Source organism: Cololabis saira, chromosome 8 (genome assembly GCF_033807715.1).
Source record: "Cololabis saira isolate AMF1-May2022 chromosome 8, fColSai1.1, whole genome shotgun sequence".
Lineage (NCBI taxonomy): Eukaryota > Metazoa > Chordata > Actinopteri > Beloniformes > Belonidae > Cololabis > Cololabis saira.
This window is the reverse complement of record NC_084594.1, coordinates 6899749-6912983: the sequence shown is the minus strand read 5'-3', so window position 1 is coordinate 6912983 and position 13235 is coordinate 6899749. Positions and strand designations below refer to the sequence as shown.

Below are 13235 nucleotides of genomic sequence, written 5' to 3'. Positions count from 1 at the left end.
TGTGTGGGTCGTTCACCTTCAATGGACTCCGCCAGGCCCAGGATGCGGATGTTTTGCCTCCTGCAGCGGCTCTCCAGGTCCACAACTTTCGCCGTCAGCTTCGTGTTGCTCTCCCGAAGACCCGAGCAGGTATTTTCCAGCTCACTGACACGCTGAGTTAGATCATCCGAAGCAAGCTCAAGTGATGAAAGCCGTTGCCCGTGTTCATCAACCACGGACCGGACCTGCTCAAACTTATTTTCGAGTTGGCTGAAAGAAGCTTTGAAGTCCGCGGCCAGAGCTTCCCTGTGTTGGTCGAGTAGCTGCGACATGTCCGCCATTGTTACTGGTAAGCTGGCCGCACTGGCTTGTTCGTCTTTCTTCCCAGATTTACCACGATGTGAAGACATTTTGAACCAAAGTGGTTTAAAAATGTATAATATTTGACGTAGACCGCCCAGACTATGAAATAGTGGAGTGAAAAAGTGAAAAGTTAAAGGCGCAGACAGGAGCCCTCACACGTGCGTCTACTCCATGAGGCTGCAAACCGGAAGTCCAGGCAGCGCAGGTTTGAATCCCAGCCTGTCGCTCCTTCCAGCCATTTCCTGTCCACCTACCTTGAATAAAGTTTTCAATTAGTTTACTTTTTTTTTTTTCAACCTTTGTTATCGGTGCAACAAAATGTAAATGTGACTTTTGTTTGTTTGGCAGCAACTATCAGTCCGGATCAGTGAGACACGTCCCCTCGTTGGACTCCATCAGCTGCGCTGTGGACGGAGTCCACATCCAGGTAACACACACACACACACACACACACACACACACACACACACACACACACACACACACACACACATACACACACACACACACACACACACACACACACACACACACACACACACACACACACACACACACACACACACACACACACACACACATTTATACTCAGGGGGGAGAGTACGGAAGAGTATTATGGCCATGCAGGAAAAAAAATATTTGAGAGGGGAAGATTTTTCTTTTATTGTGCCCTTCGAGAAAAAAGTCGAAATGTCGAGAAAAAAGTCGAAATTTCGAGATTAATGTTGAACTATAATTTCAAGAAAAAAGTCGAAATGTTGAGAAAAAAGTCAAAATTTCGTGAATAAAGTTGAAATGTTCAGAAAAAAGGCGAAATTTTGACTTTATTCTTGAAATTGTACTTCATCTCGACATTTCAACTTTTTTTCTCGACATTTCGACTTTTTTCTCGAAGTGTACAATAAAAAAAAATCTTCCCCTCTCAAATATTTTTTCTCCTGCCTGGCCCTAATACTCTTCCGTAGGAGAGAGAGGCGAGTGTTTCAGTGATTAATCTGTTTCCAACTGTGATAAGTTATTTGATTGGTTCAGTTTGGGTCTGTTGACTTCACTGATTGAACTCTGGATTAGTGGCCTAAGGTCATGTGATCCGAGTCTGGGGTCGTCCTGCCCCAGAGTGGAGCAAAACACATGAACAACAACAAACACACATGAACAAACACATGAATCCCATTTCACCTCCAGTCCAGAGTCCAGCGGTGCAGGACGATCGATACCTGGACCACCATGTGCTTTCAGGGTCTGATCACTGATGTCTGATTGGAACTAGTTAATAAATGTCTCTAATTCAACTAGAACAGGGGTCGGCAACCCGCGGCTCTTTAGCGCCGCCCTAGTGGCTCCTGGAGCTTTTTCAAAAATGTTTGACCTTTTTTTTTCCTTGTTTTCTTCTTTTTTAAATGTTTTCCTTTTTTTCTTCTTTTCTTCTGTTTTTTTCTTCCTTTTTTCTCATTTCGACTTTTTTCTCGTGATTTCGACTTTTTTCTCGACATTTCGACTTTTTTCTCGACATTTCTAGTTTTTTTCTTGACATTTCGACTTTTTTCTCGAAATTTCGACTTTTTTCTCAAGATTGTACTTCAACATTAATCTTGACATTTCGACTTTTTTCTCGAAATGACAACTTTTTCCTCGACATTTCAACTTTTTTCTCAACATTTCGCCTTTTCTCAAGATTGTACTTCAACATTAATCTCGAAATTTCGACTTTTTTCTCAAGATTGTACTTCAACATTAATCTCGACATTTCGACTTTTTTCTCGAAATTTCGACTTTTTTCTCGAAATTTCGACTTTTTTCTCTACATTTCTAGTTTTTTCTTGACATTTTGACTTTTTTCTCGAAATTTCGACTTTTTTCTCAAGATTGTACTTCAACATTAATCTCGACATTTCGACTTTTTTCTCGAAATTTCGACTTTTTTCTCGACATTTCGAATTTTTTCTCGAAGTGCATAATGAAAAAAAAAATCTTCCCCCAGTTATAACTAATATAGAAACATGCAGCATGTGTTTCCTTCATTCTAAGGCTGATACAAGACTTCATTTTTTGCGGCTCCAGACATATTTGTTTTTTGTGTTTTTGGTCCAAAATGGCTCTTTCAACATTTTGGGTTGCCGACCCCTGAACTAGAAAGAAGAAAACAAACATATTAAAGGTACATTTCACTCATACGTTGACCCTCAGGGCCCTGAAAATGACTGAGCGTGTAAAGTGTTTAACTTCAAGGTTTCCCCCCTGACGGTAAGGCTCTGCCCTCTCCCGTGTGTAGCGATGCTCGTCCCCGCGCCTGACGTACGGCGGCGAGGAAACCGGGCGCTCCCTCAGCGAGGGGAACTCCCCGTCTCGCCGCGGTCGCTATGGTTACGCGGCCGGCCACGGCCACCACCCCGCTCAGGGCCGCCGCGTTAGCCGCAGGGACTCCACCAGCGTGAGAACCGACACCCCCCGATCCGAGTCCTGTGTTGTTACCGTGTGTCCTCCATCCGTCCCCCTCGCCGGTCCTCCACGTGTCCTCCACGTGTCCTCCACGTGTCCCCCACGTGTCCCCCACGTGTCCTCCACGTGTCCTCCATCACTTGTGTCCCAGGTTTTACCCCCCGACGTGTTTGACTGGTCCTCATCCATCCAGCCCTCGCTTGATTCTCGATGTCCATGAATCAATAATATCGTGTGTTCTGGTGTTTTTTACAGTGTTTGGACTCATCAGTGTCGTCTTTTATGTGTACAGGACTGTCTCAGAAAATTTGAATATTGTGATTTTCTGTAATGCAATTACAAAAACAAAAATATCATACATTCTGGATTCATTACAAATCAACTGAAATATTGCAAGCCTTTTATTATTTTAATATTGCTGATCATGGTTTACAGTTTAAGAAAACTCAAATATCCTATCTCAAAAAATTTGAATATTCTGGGAATCTTAATCTTGACCTGATCAAAAAACAAAGATAAAAACAGAACAACAAAAGAGCAGTCAATTAAACAAATATGAAGTTACAATCAATAAATAATGTAACAATAAAATCAATTAAAACAGATACAAACAGTGCTTAAAAGATTTAAGATCAGGGATTTAAAATGACCAAAAGATACTAGTGAATTGATTTTTAAAGTGCTTTGTAATGAGTTCCAGGTGGATGGTGCAGAAAAGCTAAAAGCAGATCTACCAAGCTCAGTAAAGACTCGGGGGACTTGTAGTGTAAGCCAGTCAGGGGATGGAGTGTGGTGTGAACTAGCAGGCCAAGCAAGGAGGGAGGAAACATAAGTCGGCAGCAAGCCAATAATAGCCTTATAGATAAATATATAGAAGTGAAAATCTCGCCTCCCGATGCGTCAGCTGTGACGGATCTGCAGACTTCTTAGTTTAAACCAGGGGGCGGCAACCCAAAATGTTGAAAGAGACATATTGGACCAAAAACACAAAAAACTAATATATCTGGAGCCGCAAAAAATGAAAAGTCTTGTATAAGCCTTAGAATGAAGACAACACATGCTGCATGTTTCTATATTAGTTATAACTGGGGGAAGATTTTTTTTCATTATGCACTTCGAGAAAAAAGTCGAAATGTCGAGAAAAAAGTTAACATTTCGAGAAAAAAGTCGAAATGTCAAGATTAATGTTGAAGTACAATCTTGAGAAAAATGTTGAGAAAAAAGTCAAAATGTCGGGAAAAAAGTCGAAATGTCGAGAAAAAAGTCGAAATTTCGAGAAAAAAGTCGAAATTTCGAGAAAAAAGTCGAAATGAGAAAAAAAAGAAAAAAAAGAAAAGAAAAAAAGGAAAAAAAAAAGTCAAACATTTTTGAAAAAGCTCCAGGAGCCACTATAGCGGCGCTAAAGATGCAGCTCTAGAGCCGCGGGTTGCCGACCCCTGGTTTAAACGGTTCAAACCATTGTTTTTTACGTGGTGTTGGTCTCGTGATGCAGCTGGTTGATTGGCGGTTTTGTCTGTGCAGGACGGTGTCGGTGGTGGGCAGCTCGCTGCCGGGATGAGCAGCACGACGGAGAACGGGCTGCTGGCCCCCCCACACAACTCCTACGGCCCCCACGGGGAGCGGGCCCGGGCCATGTCGGCCTCCGGGAAGGTAACTCCTCCTTCTCATGTCACCAGATTCACACGATGACTTTTGATGAGAGTTCTGATGAAGATGTGCAGAAAATAAGACACAATTGACCCTTCGTCAAGCCCCGCCCCCGTTGCTATGACATCTTTCCCGTCCACTTCCAATGTAAAAGCGGGGTTTTACATCACTTTATTTCTAATTAAAGTACCAAAGAAAACCAACAGCAACTAGATATAAATAAAAAGGAGCACTTCAGGGTTTATAAAAGGAGTTTTTTTTTGCGAAAACAAGATTATTTTGATGAGTTTAGCTGATAACATGGTGGAAGGTCCAGCCATCCACATAGCTTTATCGTAATTTGCCGTTGGTTTTGGGATGAAATGTATTCCTGTGATTCTATCCGGGTAGTGGGTGTCACTTTTTAACCATTTAAGTTAAATAAATAAAACACTTTCACAGTTGTTGCTGCTGCCGAGCCGACTTTGTTTTGGAAGTACGGATCAGATTTCTGCCAGTTTGGGGATAAAAATACGCTGCACCCTCATGACACTGCAAGTGTTACCTTTACTAATATAAAGTTTAAAAAAAAATAATCCTGTGGTTTAAATCTTGATACAAAACAAGTAAAAACTACTTTTTCCATTGATGTGAACGAGAGAGACGGCTGCTTTGTCCAACCGGATAAAGCGGATGTAGCAGCAGAGAAGGTCAGGGACCAATCAGAAGGCCGACAAAGTGTCACTTTATAAGAACTTTGAGCTGGACATCAGCGGGACCACCCAGTACCCGTCCTTGCTCCGTGGAGGTGTCAGACTGCAGAACTTTTCCCTCCCAGCTGAAGAGAAGCTTTGAGCAGCTTCCCTGAGCTGATTATGGGCCTCGGATGTTTAATGGATGACGTTGGTGCACGAATAAACTGGACCCACTCTGATGTGAATGTCCTCAAACTCAAATGTAGAAACAGAAATTTTATCTCGGATTTACAGGACTGTCTCAGAAAATTTGAATATTGTGATAAAGTTCTTTTATTTTCTGTAATGCAATTAAAAAAAACAAACAAAAACAAAAAAATGAATCCAGAATGTATGATATTTTTGTTTTTGTAATTGCAAATCACAATCACAATATTCTAATTTTCTGAGACAGTCCTGTATGACAAAAGTAACGTTGAGTGTCTCAAATACCAGAAATGCTGCTGGTTTTCTCCTTTCTGTGAATTATCTCACCGTCTTTTTGTTTCTATCCTCTCCATCCTCTTCATCCTCCTCATCCTCTTGATCCAGTCCTGCTCGGCCCGGGACCAGCTGGCCCTGACGCTGGGCGTGTCGAACTCGAGGAGCAGCAGGGACTCTCTTCACTGCTCCAGCGGCTACAGCACCCAGACCACCACCCCGTCCTGCTCCGAGGACACGATCCACTCACACAGTGAGTCCCCGCTCCCAGACCCTCGGGTCCGTATCTGCTGCTGCAAACACGACATCACTCTGGTGTTCTTTCCATCCCGTCGGTGTTTGTTTTCAGCTAATCGATCGTCGTCTTCTGCTTCCTGTCGTTCTCTATTTCATCTTTTTATTTGGTTAAACTTCCTTCCTTCCTCTTTTTTCCAGCTGTAAGGAGAGATCCTCCCCCCTACGGTAGGTCTCTCTGTCTGTCTGTCTGTCTGTAGTCTGTGGGGGGGGGCATGCCATCGCATCTGCAACCAGCATCTCGTTTAGCTACCTTTCTTTCCTTCACATCTGCATGTATATTAATGTTTAGTACTTTGATTGGGGGGCGCCTTTATCGATGGGATATATGTGCATTTTAATCTTGCAGCAGATGTTGGTGCATGGATGTGTGTGTGTATATTTTATCAACATTTGAATTACATATGTGAAACAAGGACAAGACGGAGGGAAAGACCAGACAGTGATGGGTGCGGTGTGTGTAGTGTGATGATCACTGGTGTTTGATGTGTCCTAGCGGGGGAATGTGTTGCAGTAAAAAGGACGAGAGAGAGAGTTACATGAACATGCAGATCAGAGCCGCCTGGGAGATTTGCGAGGCCCTGTGTGAAATGGCTGGGGGGGGGCCTTGTGCGTGAGCGTAGCGAGCGTGCGCGAAATTTTTGGGTTTTTCGGGTCGGATCAGGTGTCTATATGCGCAATTTTAACTCTCCAATTAGCAAAATACTGGATACCTTCCCCTGCCTCATCATCATCTCTTGCCTCGACACGGGGCCCCATGGCTGCTTGAGACCCGGTCAGATCAGTGATTTTTGTAACAAATTTATCAAACGAGCCTTTCAGAGAGGCATTAAACTCTTCCATTTTCTTTAGTTTTTTTCTTTTTTCATCACCTGATGGAAATTTCCTGAATCTGTCTCGTTCTCTCGACATTGTGTGACGTTTGTTCCAACTCCACCCGTCTGGATCAGAGCAGCTTGTGTCTGCGCTTGGTCTGACGCAGTTGTATTAAACAAATCAGACACGTGCATCATTGCACATATATTTATTGACATGCACAGACTACCACACATTTAGGTCTGTAATGGAACGTGACAGTTGATATTTATGAGGGAAAAATAGAAAAAAAAAAAAAAAAACGCCCATAGCGCGAGGGCCCTTGGGGCGCGAGGCCCCGTGCGGTCGCACGGTTCGCACACCCCTTGCGGCGGCCCTGATGCAGATACATGCAAATATAAATGCAAGCATGTACTTATACGTATATGTACATACATGAGAGGGAGGGGTCACGCACCTGTAAACAAACTATTCTAAAGATAATAATAATAGTGACAGTAAAGTTATGTACAGCAACAACCATGAGGACGATAATAACGTCACCAGTCCTCGTATCGTTGTTCATGCTATTATAATCAGTAGTTGGTCCCACCTGCAGGTCCTTATGAATCCTGCAGACGTCCGAGAACAGTTATCACTCGTTCCCAGCACATGACGTTTAAGTTTTGTGTCTGTAACACACGAACCTTTGAAGGTCCATAAACACTAGCACTGTTGCCTCACTGCAAGAAGGTTCCCGGTTCGACTCCCAGGCCCGGCAGGGTCTTTATGTGTGGAGTTTGCATGTTCTCCCCGTGCTTGCGTGGGTTTCCTCCGGGTACTCCGGTTTCCTCCCACAGTCCAAAAACATGCATGCTAGTTTAATTGATCTGTCCAGGGTGTAACCCCTGCCTCTCGCCTGAAAATAGCTGGGATAGGATCCAGCAGACCCCCGTGACCCTGCAAAACAAGGATAAAGCGGGTATAGATAATGGATGGCAACTCCTTGAGCATCAAAGGGCCGACTCCAACTCCTTTAAAGATGCTCGTTCACAAGTCTATTCCGGGTTAATCAATAAAAACCCTGGCAACTCCAAACAGCTTTTTTCAACCATAAACCATCTCCTGAAGCCACAACCATCCTCTTCAACTGAGGAAATATGAGCACATAACACTCGTTCTCCACTCACTCCACTGGCTCCCTGTCTCAACCTGGGTTGAATACAAAGTTTTTATTCAGGAAGGTGTTTTTAAGTTGAGTTTTATGACTTATTATTGTTAGTTTTAACTGTGTACTGGCTCTGTGGCAGAGATTCTTGGAAGAAGAGTGCATTGTTATTGTTATTACTGTAAAGTTCTCCAGCAGCTGTTAGACGTCTTCCTAAACTGCTTCCTGCATCAGTAACGGAGACGGTTCAGTCTCGTGAAACGGAAAAACAGCAGATTCACTCGTTTGTTGTAATTGATTCAGTCCTGGAACCAAAATACCGTATTTTCCGCATTGAAACTGGACTGTAAAAGAAAGCATGTGTTGTTTCCATAATATTACCTGGTAATTGTAGATTATAATTATAAAGATTTGAACAATTGGCAAAACGTCTGATAATTACCTCCCCTTTACCCAGCAATTAGAAAGTTGGACCATACCCCCTCACACACACCCCCTCACATATACCCCCTCACACACCACCACCTTGTAACAAATACGCCAAAACAGGTGATCTGTCAAATACTTTTTTTTCTTCAAAAGGATAAAGAAAAAAATACAAAGTTCTGTATAAAAACATATTGTACAGTGTAAAACGTATTGCATAGTGTAAAACATAAAACTAGGCACAGTGTTGAAAATAAAGGCACATTTAGTCAATCAATGCAAAACAATAAAAAATACAGTGCATTCAATAACGATATAACAACATATTTAGATCTCAAACTGGCATGTCAAGGACCCCAGTATTATCTGCATTTGGCCATCACCCTTAATCCCTCACAGAAGCAAAGATTTGAGACATGTAAACAACAAAAACACAGGGCGAACCACAATAAAATAACTTTTCATAAGTTTCAACATGAAAATATCACAAGTTAATCATTTGCTTGCATATTTTACCAACTCTTAATTAATGGTTAAATATCAGATAATTATTTCTGTACTTAATGAGGAAGTACCAGGTAATATTACGGAAACAACACACGCTTTCTTTTACAGTCCAGTTTCACTTTAATTACTGAGTAAAAGCCAGGTAAAAAATGTATGTACTTATTGGGTAAATACTTAGGAAATAGAATTACTGGGCAAGTAACTACAAGGTAAGTACCTGCTAATTACCAGGTAAAACATGGTAACTATCAGGTTAATTACAAGGTCAATAGAGTCATTTACACCCTCGGGGGTACATGCACCAATCCATTGATAATACATGAATCAATAATGAATGGGTAAATACCCGGTAGTTATCCATGAAATGTATAGTAAATACAAGGTAACTACATGGTCATTAAAGTGTAATTAGCTGGTAACTACCTCAAATATAGGTTATAATTTCCTGGTAGTTTGCAGAAAAATACTTAGTAATTACCTGGTACTTACTTAGAAATAATTCATGTAATTTCAGAGTAATTACATGGTAAATTGACTGGTAGTTACCAATATTAACCTAGTAAATACCTGTAATTTCCCTCATAGTTCCCATCTAATGTCTTTGTAATTACCTAGTAATGTTTAGTTTAAACAACCAGGTATTTACCATGTTATTACATGGTAAATACACATAATTACATGGTACAAGAAAATACGTAATAATTACCTAGTACTTACTGGGTAAATTACCCGGTAGTTACCATGTAATTACCTTGTAAATACAAGGTACTACTAGGTAATTACAGTGTAATTACCATGGTATTACCTGGTTAATACTGTACTGTAAAAGAAAGGGTTACCAGTTCCTCATCCCGTCTGTCCGTCAGTCTCATTTCCACTTCATTATTTGAACTGACTGTAAGTTTTTTTTCTCCATAAATGTTTGTTTGATGTGTTTTCTGCTTCTGCCATCATACCAATCCCGTCTTTCTCTCCACAGTCGACTACGAATCCATCTCCCTCCACGGCGACGCTGACTCCATCTCCTTCCACCAGCTGTCTCACGGCAGCAGCCAGTCGGACTTCGACAAGTCCTCCACCCTCCCCCGGAACTCGGACCTCCGGTTCCAGTTCCGGGAGTTGGTCCAGTCCCGGCGCCCGGCGTCCACCGTGAGCCTGCTGGCCGAGGCCGAGCTGGCCGCCGGCCACATGCCGCCGCCATCGCACACGGCCACCATCCGCCGCAAGCCGTCGTCCAAGCCGGCGTACCGGCGGGGCACCATCAGCGGGGGGGTCCCCATCCCCATCTGCACCCCGCAGGTCCCGCTCAAGGCCCAGCGGGGCGGCGCCGGCGGCAGCGACGAGAACGTTTCCCCCGTCGGAGGGGTTGGGGGGCTGGGCCACAGCAAACTCTGCACCTCCACCCAGAGCCTCAGCGCTCTGTCCGCCTACTCGTCTCCGTACTACCAGCTGGTGCCGGGGCAGATGCCCATCCCCGTGCCGGTTCCCACCGTTCCCTCGCTGCCGCCGGAGGGGGGCAGCGTCAAGCAGCAGCAGCAGAGACAATCCCTGCAGCAGCAGCAGCAGCAGATGCAGATGCATCAACATCAGCAGCTGCAAATGCAGCAGCAGCAGCAGATGCAAATGCAAATGCATCAACATCAGCAGATGCAGATGCAGCAGCATCACCAGCTGCAGAAACATCCCATGCATCAACATCAGCAGCAGCAGATCATGAAACATCTGAACCACCAGCAGCAGCTGCAGCAGCAGCAGAACCAGCAACCCCCGCTGCCGCAGCAGCATCTGCAGGATCTGTTTCAGCCTCCGGACGAGGATCCGCAGCATCTGAGCCAGCTGGAGAAGAGGAGGCTGCTTCAGCAGCAGCAGCAGCACCAGGGCCAGTACCAGGCCCAGTACCAGGGCCAGTACCAGGTCCCCCCCCAGGGAGAGCCCTCCGGCCTCCAGGCCCCGCCCCCCTCGGGGCCGGACCAGAGCCCCGAGCGGGAGAGCCAGGACGGGGCGGGAGGAGGAGGAGGAGACATGCTGAGACTCATCCGGAGGGTTCAGCTCCGGAGGACTATCACCGACGACCGCTCCGCCCCCGCGCTGCCGCCCCCGGCCAATCACAAGTGAGGCCGGGGAATCCTTAACGAGCTTCAGGTACGAGGGCGTCGGCGCCGGACCAAAACGGACTTCACAAACTTTGATCGCTGGAACTAAATTTTTACTTTCCTCAGATTCTGCTTCCTCTCAGGCCGTCGAGCTTTTACCTTTTTGTTCACGTTTGAATTATGATTAATGTTTTTTTGCATGACTGTTTCCGGCGGACCCGCGCGGCCGCTGATCGTTTTTAGTTTTTACTTCCTGGTACCGGGTCGGATGGGCGTGTTTACCCAGACCCGGAGGCCGGTACTGCTTCTTAGATCCTCGTTTGATTTGATTTCTCTGTCCCCGGCCCGATCCGGCGGGGCGGGGCTTGTTATTGATAATCCCGGTAACTGCACGGCTCTGCGTGGTTGAACCACGTCGGGTGTTTTTTATTTGGGCTGGCTGAGGCTTCGGCCTCAGGAAAGTCTTAAGCTGGAACCGGGTCATCTCAAGACCGGGAACTCTGGAACCCAACGCTGACTTGAACAAGAAGATTTGTAAATGTTATAAACTAAAGCGAGCTTTGGAGCTTTAGCTCCGCGTTCCTCTGACGGGTCACGGGTCGACCGGTGCCTTTACAGGGAAGCAGGAGAAACTTTAATTTGAGACGACGCCGGTCAGATTCCTGACGGACGAGGCGGCGGAGAAGCTTAGACGAACGACTCGGAGGCAGATTCAGCGTTTGCAGAGGCGGCTTCAGCGGCGCCGGACGACTTTATTTATTTAGATGCTTTTCTACGTCAGGTGGGGAAGTTTTCACGTCAGATGGATTCACCGTCGGCCTCTGAGCAAGGCAGTTATTTAATCCTCTGCAGCACAAAAACAAACGTGTAAATGGTCAGAAAGACGTAATAATCAGAATCACTTAAACATTTAATCCGCCACATATTCTGGGATAGTGTTTGATTTTTACAGTTCGTTTTATAAAGGATTTTGATAAACTGCAGACAAGATTTATCTGATAGAAGTGGCGGTCCGGTTTAGATCCAGCCACCCGGGTTCTGGTTCTGGTTCCTAATCCTGGATCTGTTTTCATTGATGAGAGGAAAAGTTGAGTTTAAGTTTCCACTTTTACACATTTTGACTCTTTTTGAACACGTTTGCTGCATTTTTCTGGTCCAGAATCCTGTTTTTTTTTAGTCCTGTTTGATGCTTCCGGCCAATCAGAAGCCGCCGTTTAACGGCTGGCAGGATGTGATTTTAGATTAAAGTTAGTGGAGTCTCGTTGGGCCAAAATAGCTGGTCCTGTTTTGGATCCAAACGGGTTGAGACCGGTTCAGTTTTCAGCCTCGAGCCTGATATTTATTTTAATCGCTAAAACTAGGGCTTTGCAATCATTTTAGATGTTTTTTCAGAGCAGCCTTTTCGTCTCTTTTTGTGCTAATTGATCATCAGAACGGGAGGTTTGTTCTCCTCCCGCGTCAGAACCAGAACCAGAGGAAGGTTAACTGCCGCTGCCTCTGCGCCGCTCTCGCCCGTAAACGTGAAACTGCTCTCCAGGAGTCGCTCTCCGTTCTCAGCTGCACACACGTCCAGTTCGCTGTCCCATTCTGGCAAAGCATGCTGGGAGATGGTTCCTCTGCAGCCGGTCGAAGCTTCATTACCTGGTTGAAGATTTTCTTTTTGGTACGTTAGAGCTTTTCTGATCATGCGATCGATCGATCGATCGGACCCAATGTCTGTATATATTAGTGCTTCTTTTCCTGGGAGATAATTAAATCTTTATATTAAAATGTACGTACACATATTTCCATTGTATTTTTGTTGATTTATTGATCTGATCGCGTCGGCGTCGCTCATGTTTTTGTAGCAAAGCTTTAAGGAGGAAACCCGGTGAGGGTGACGAGCGGAGACGCCAGAGACGAACATGGACCAACTCCGTCTAGACGGGTTTTCTAGACTGTGGGAGTTTTGATAAACATGACCCTGATCAACGACTGTGGTGTCTCTTATTTACCGTCTGTGATGCTGGAAACACTTTAGTTTTGGTCCAGTTACCACGGCGACGCCGGATGCTGCAGCCTAGGTACAAAAGTCTTTGGGTTACCAAAGACGGTGTTCAATATAGATATAAATACATAACAAATGTACACACATATATGCAGACATGTAAATATATTTGAACTAAAGATGTTGTTGACCAGTGTCCTGATGCCCGGATGGATGGATGGATGGATGGATGGATGGATGGATATTTTGCATCATCATTATTGATGATGTTGTGACATGTTTGGACTCATGGCTGAACCCGGTTGTGAACTACGACACCGCTGAAGTTCAACAACCTCCAGCCGGGTCAGACTGACCCATCAGGACCTCCCCCTTCAAAAGTT

General features: G+C 44.8%; 1 protein-coding gene across 1 annotated transcript in view; it reads left to right on the top strand.

The window, feature by feature from the left end:
* The window catches only part of LOC133449097 (protein MTSS 1-like), a 94738-nt gene extending 82089 nt beyond the window's left edge, over nucleotides 1-12649 (top strand). Inside the window, exons 10-15 of the mRNA XM_061728230.1 lie at nucleotides 691-769; nucleotides 4303-4431; nucleotides 5694-5835; nucleotides 6018-6044; nucleotides 9752-10338; nucleotides 10381-12649. Of these exons, the coding sequence (XP_061584214.1) occupies nucleotides 691-769; nucleotides 4303-4431; nucleotides 5694-5835; nucleotides 6018-6044; nucleotides 9752-10338; nucleotides 10381-10887 (1471 nt within the window). The 3' untranslated portion in view covers nucleotides 10888-12649. The remainder of the gene's footprint in view (nucleotides 1-690; nucleotides 770-4302; nucleotides 4432-5693; nucleotides 5836-6017; nucleotides 6045-9751; nucleotides 10339-10380) is intronic.
* The last annotated feature ends 586 nt before the right edge of the window (nucleotides 12650-13235 follow it).